Source organism: Jatropha curcas, chromosome 3 (genome assembly GCF_041381405.1).
Source record: "Jatropha curcas cultivar XTBG-Jc1 chromosome 3, XTBG_Jcur_1.0, whole genome shotgun sequence".
Classification (NCBI taxonomy): Eukaryota; Viridiplantae; Streptophyta; class Magnoliopsida; order Malpighiales; family Euphorbiaceae; genus Jatropha; species Jatropha curcas.
In genome coordinates, this window is record NC_143153.1 from 7,657,116 (window position 1) to 7,663,115 (window position 6,000).

At 32.1% G+C, this 6,000-nt stretch overlaps 1 protein-coding gene across 1 annotated transcript; it reads left to right on the top strand.

The window, feature by feature from the left end:
- Positions 1 to 3,440: 3,440 nt before the first annotated feature.
- Positions 3,441 to 5,234, top strand: ARASP (chloroplastic membrane metalloprotease). The gene has a single exon (XM_012234477.4). The coding sequence runs from the start codon at positions 3,615 to 3,617 to the stop codon at positions 4,941 to 4,943; it is 1,329 nt and encodes a 442-aa protein (XP_012089867.1). The 5' UTR covers positions 3,441 to 3,614; the 3' UTR covers positions 4,944 to 5,234.
- The last annotated feature ends 766 nt before the right edge of the window (positions 5,235 to 6,000 follow it).

Sequence of the window (6,000 nt, forward strand, 5' to 3'; positions counted from 1 at the left end):
TTTGTTCTGATTTTGTCAAAAGTTAAAAATAGTCCCACACTTAAACAGGAAAAGACGTAACTAACCTAGACTACTATCATCTCCTTAACTCCCTACTCTGCCTCTGCGAACAGCGGCAAACCACCACAATGCATGCTAGATCTGGTCCGATCATCCTGCCTCCACGCAAGCTAGCAACGGACACTCTCCACCTCCACCAACACCTAGGTCTCAGTCTCAGTCTTGGTCTCGGTCTCTACCTTCACCTCCACCTCCATCATCACCTCCAATAAGCAGTCCTCCGCCGCACCAAGGCATGCCTTGCGTACCAGCGCCTCAAAGAGGGATCAAGCACCGCCATCTCCAACGCAAAAAGATCAAAATGAACACAGGGAAGAAGATAGTATTGTTGTTTGTGGGTATTGCTGCAATTTTGCAGATTGGAGTTGTTGGATTCTTGGTTTTCAAAAGAAGGCAGCTTTGGAGGATTCTTGGTTTGAAATAAGTTTTTTGTTCAAATTCTTTGGTGGCTTGTGGGAGGATTGGTTTATGAACACAATTGGAAGATTGATGGATAGCAGGTGGAGAGTTGGTTCCTCTCATTCGGGTCCTTGTGATCTTCTGTAAAGAGGTATTTTGTTGATTGACATTTTGTCCATCTTTTTCTCTTGGTCTTGGACTTCTTTCTAGTATAGTTTTCCATACGGCTTATAACAAGAGAAGAGTCAACCCATTTGTCATCATGACACAGACTGTGCTAACATACACGTAAACAGATTCTGGAATCATGGAAAATTTTTTGTGCCCGATACCGATTTCAGGAGTCCCTTTGTTCTTTGTTCAGAATTCTTTTTTTTTTTTTTTTCGTTTATATGCATTTAATGATTTGTTACATTTAAATTTATTCTTGCGTTTGTTCTGTGTTATGGATTTAGCTTTTGTTTCACTTACCAGCGTAGGAACTAGGCAATAATTCAGAAACATAAATTAGAGTAGCCAATATATATGAGTTGATTGACTATAAAAGCTGCTGTTAAAAGTTTCTGTTGTTGTCTTTTCTTGTTTAATTCATCATTTTATTCGTAACAAAAATAAGCATTTTAGAGGCTATTCTTGTCTTTTCTTGTTTAATTGTGGGGTTATTTTTGACTTTTCACACATTTAAAAAAAATTGATGAAAGGAATGAAATGTTTAACGGAAGTAAACTTTGAGAACTATTAATTAATATTACTAAAATACGAGGACGAGTTAGTTATATCGGTTATTTTTTCTTATTATAAGACCTAATACCGGTAACTCATATTTTAATAATATAGATCGTTTATAATATTATATTATATATGAAAAATTAAGTTAATTAAATTTAAATTGTTGTAAAAAAAATTTAAATTGGTTGATAATTAATTTTATTTTTATGAAAATTTGATTGTCAAATTATAACAGTGTCTTATCATTATAAATATATTATTTTCTTAACAAGTTATTTAATTATTTATTTTATTACTTATGGATTGTGACTCAATTGACAATGCAAACCGAACATGTAGGAAGAGTTATTGAATTTGATCGCCATTAAACGCACTTGCAAGGAGGGGCAAATGAGTCTTAATTGTGACTAAACTTTGAGCCGGATTAAATGGTCCCTGATAAGAAAATTCATATACTCTTGATTTAAACCAAAAAAAAATTAATTATTTCATATAATAAAAAATTATGTATATAAATTAAATTACATTTATTTATAAAGTGTAAAAATCAACGAATACAATCATCTCCGTTCGTTCAAATTACATTTATTTATACCTTCTTTATATTTTAAAATTAATACATACCTCTCTAAATTTTTATTTCGTCATACAATCATCTCGTTTCGACTTGCTTTTGCCAAATGGTAAATGAAATGAACATCTTGATAATTGACAAAATTTTTCTTTCACAATTATGATTTCTTTCCTTGCTTAAGTCTCTTCTTTCGACAAAGTTTGCTTGATTTCAGAAAGAACTAGAGCCGAAAGGATCAAATCTCTCATACGTATTGACAACTTGAACGAGACACATGCAAATCGAAGTCATGGATGGTCATCGACTTCACAGATTTCGGATGGCATGGGACAACCACTAAAACATTTGCATCAGCCAATCGAAAGGGTCCAGGTGGACAGCCAGCTCTCTTGTCCCTCATCTTCTTTGTTTTTGACCTTAATTTATTAGATAGACTAACAGAAAATTAGAGAGTTTTTGAACGGAATGAGATAGGCACCTCACAGAATGTATATTTAGGAAGACATATTACTTTTGAAACATAAAGGAGGCGTATGGTAATTTCACTATAATTTAGGGAAATATTTTTTTTTTCTGTTAAATAAAGGGAAATAATACTCCTTTTTGCTTTTAAGCAATTGAGATCTCACTGAGGGTAGTATCGTGCATATAATCAACCCTCGCTGCAATATCCTTATTTTCGAATTATTATCTGATAGATACAAAAATGATAAATCCAAAAATTATTAATTTCACATTATATTAGTATTATATATCTCTAAACTTTATAGATCTCTACAATTTCATTTTATTTTAATTTTTTTTGTAATTTTACCATAATTTTAAACTTTTGTAGCAATAGCACCCTCAATTGCAATTAAGAATATAAATATAAATATAAATATAAATAAAAAATATTTTTATTTTTTTCAATAATAATAATAAATAATATAATTTTAAATATCCTTTCAATATCAAATTATATTCATATATAATGGGTGATACATTTATAAATTTAGAAATATGATATTTGAAACTTTATGCAATAAAAATACTTGGAAAAGTTATTTATTTATTTTTTATTCTATGTTACCAATTCAAAGAATTATTGCAATTAGGATTTTTTCATTCTTAAAATATAGATGATATAAAATAAAATAACTAATTAAAAATTATATTTTATTAATTCACATGCTTGATATTTTTTTGATAATTAACAAAAATTTGTTATTAAATTATTTTTTTGAAATTATGTTATTAAATTATTAAATAGCACATTTATTTTAAAAAAATAAAATTTAATATGTGAGAAATTATATGTTAAGACTAATAAAATTTTTAAAATTTTCATTTTTCAAATTTCTATAGAGTCACATAATGGTTTAAAAAATTATGTAATATTTTTTATTTAATTTCATTCTTAATTGCATTTAAGGGTGCTATTGATAAAAAAGTCGAAATTAAAATAAAATGAAATTGCAAAACTTTATAAAATTTGAGGTATTTTGATTCATTAGAGCTGTGGTCTCATGATTGTCCTCTTCTGTCAGCTTATACAGAAGTATTTGTTGTGCAGACCAGACCTTATAAACAATCTATCCAATAGTCTAAGCCCAGTTTCCATATAGGCTTTAAATGGTAAAATAACCCATCAAGAGTTTGGACTTCAAATTTATGAGTTTCAAGGATTAAAGAAGCTGAAACTTACATGTTGTGTGGAAGACAAAGAAGGGGACATTTCGCTCACTTCCGCTCCACACACAGCTCCAAGTGATGAAAAATTATCCAAAAGCAACAAAACCATTAACCCCATTTCCGTATCGCAACTCCTTTCCTTACGCCAATTACTCCCTTCTTTATACACCGCGAAACCATGCTATTAAACTTCTCTTCTTCTTCTTCTTCTTCTTTTCTTAGATTCACCAACTCTAAATCACCCATTCTTGAACCTTGCACAACTTCTTCTTTGAAACCCAAAATCCATTTCTCCGCCTCTGTCTCCTGTTCACAATTCAGTCTTAACTTCAAAAACCGATTTTTCAATAGACATTCACTTGGTAAAAAGCTTGATTTCAGGGCTTCGGCTGTCTCTGGATTTGATGTGGGCAGTTTTGAATCTGTCCTAGAAGCAGCTGGTGTTTTAACAGCTATAATTATTGTTCATGAAAGCGGTCACTTTCTTGCTGCTTATCTTCAAGGTATTCATGTAAGTAAATTTGCTATTGGGTTTGGTCCAATTTTAGCTAAATTTAATGCCAATAATGTAGAATACTCTGTTAGAGCTTTTCCTTTAGGTGGATTTGTGGGCTTTCCTGATAATGATCCAGAGAGTGATATTCCAGCAGATGATGCGAATTTGTTAAAGAATAGGCCAATATTTGATAGGTTTTTAGTAATATCAGCTGGTGTTATTGCCAACATTATATTTGCATACGTTATAATCTTTGTTCAAGTATTATCAGTTGGTTTGCCTGTTCAAGAAGCCTTTCCTGGGGTTCTTGTGCCTGAAGTTAGAGCCTTTTCTGCTGCTTCTAGAGATGGGTTGCTTCCTGGTGATGTAATTCTTGCTATCAATGGTATTGAATTGCCGAAAACTGGCCCAAATGCTGTAACTGAGGTTGTTGATGTTATTAAGAGAAATCCAAAAAGAAATGTGTTGCTTAAGGTAGGGAGAGGACAGCAGGATTTTGACATTGGTGTAACCCCTGATGAGAATTTTGATGGAACTGGTAAAATTGGAGTTCAATTATCACCAAATATGAAGGTTACTAAGATTATGGCGAAAAATGTAATCGAAGCAATTAATTTTACTGGAAAAGAATTTCTAGGTTTGTCATCAAATGTTTTGGATAGCTTGAAACAAACTTTTCTTAACTTTTCAGAATCAGCTAGTAAGGTTTCAGGTCCAGTTGCTATTATTGCTGTTGGAGCAGAAGTTGCAAGGTCAAATATTGATGGACTTTTCCAGTTTGCAGCTGTTCTTAATATTAACCTTGCTGTGATAAACCTTTTGCCTTTGCCTGCATTAGATGGAGGTTCCTTAGCCTTGATTCTTATTGAGGCAGCTAGGGGTGGAAGAAAGCTTCCTTTAGAAATTGAGCAGCGGATTATGTCTTCAGGGATCATGCTTGTTTTACTACTTGGCTTGTTCCTTATTGTTCGTGACACTTTGAACCTTGACTTCATTAAAGATATGTTGTGATTACTTGCACCGGTGTACAAGTTCAGAAATGCGTTTGATTGATATAAAGTCAGTTTGTCATCTGGTTGTTGATGATGGTGATAATCGACATGTTTGGTTTGTTCCCACGAAAGTGATGGATCAGGTACTCATGACTTCTCGTTCAGAATTGGTTGCTTCTTCCTTTGTAGATCTTTTTATAATTTTGTTAGTCATACTTTCTTAAACGACAATGACAATCTTAAAATGGGTTGTAAACTTAAATTCAAAAAGATTTATGAAGATGTCTATATCAGTTACATTCTTTTATAATTGATCCTTGGCAAACATATAGTTACTGATTATTTCTATAGCGTGTAGTTTACGACAATCTTTGTTTGGTTTTGCATATTAGTGGATTTTAACTTATTTTTGCATTCTAGCAGCAAGTTCAGTGCGTTGATGATGATAAATTTTTGCTAGGCTAAATTATACTAGAAATGCAGTTGCTTATATTATAGTATATTTCACCACAGCTTAGTAAACATAGCCTAATGAGGTCTTTGTCCACTATTTGCTGTGGTCACTATACTTCAAAATTAGTAACTCAGTCCACAGAGATTTGCTAATAATGTGGCAATCTTCTTGAAAGGTTAATCTTTGAGGAATAAAATGTCTTTTGCTTAAGTTTATGCACTTACTGCCAGGTTAAGCTTGCGAGAAGATTCAATCTTGAGAATACTGAGGGGTGATCAAGTTATTTTTGAGATTTTCGAGGTCTTTGCTCGAAATGCGAATCAATACTTCAATAAGTAAGATTATAAAAGAAATGTTGCACATGGGTTCATACCAAGTGTATAAGCTTGAAAGATTCATCACTATGGTAAAACCTAAATCAAAAATAAAACCTTAAAATCTAGAAAAAGAAAAGGAATAAATTGGAGAAACTCAAAGCAAGAAGAGTGGCGGCAATCTCCTTCCATTTCTTTTCCTGTCAGTTTTTAACCTTTCATTTCATTTCCACACTCAAGCCTCTCTCTTCCAAATCACAACCCATTTGCATTCACATCCTTATTGTATATCAGAAGAAACATAAATC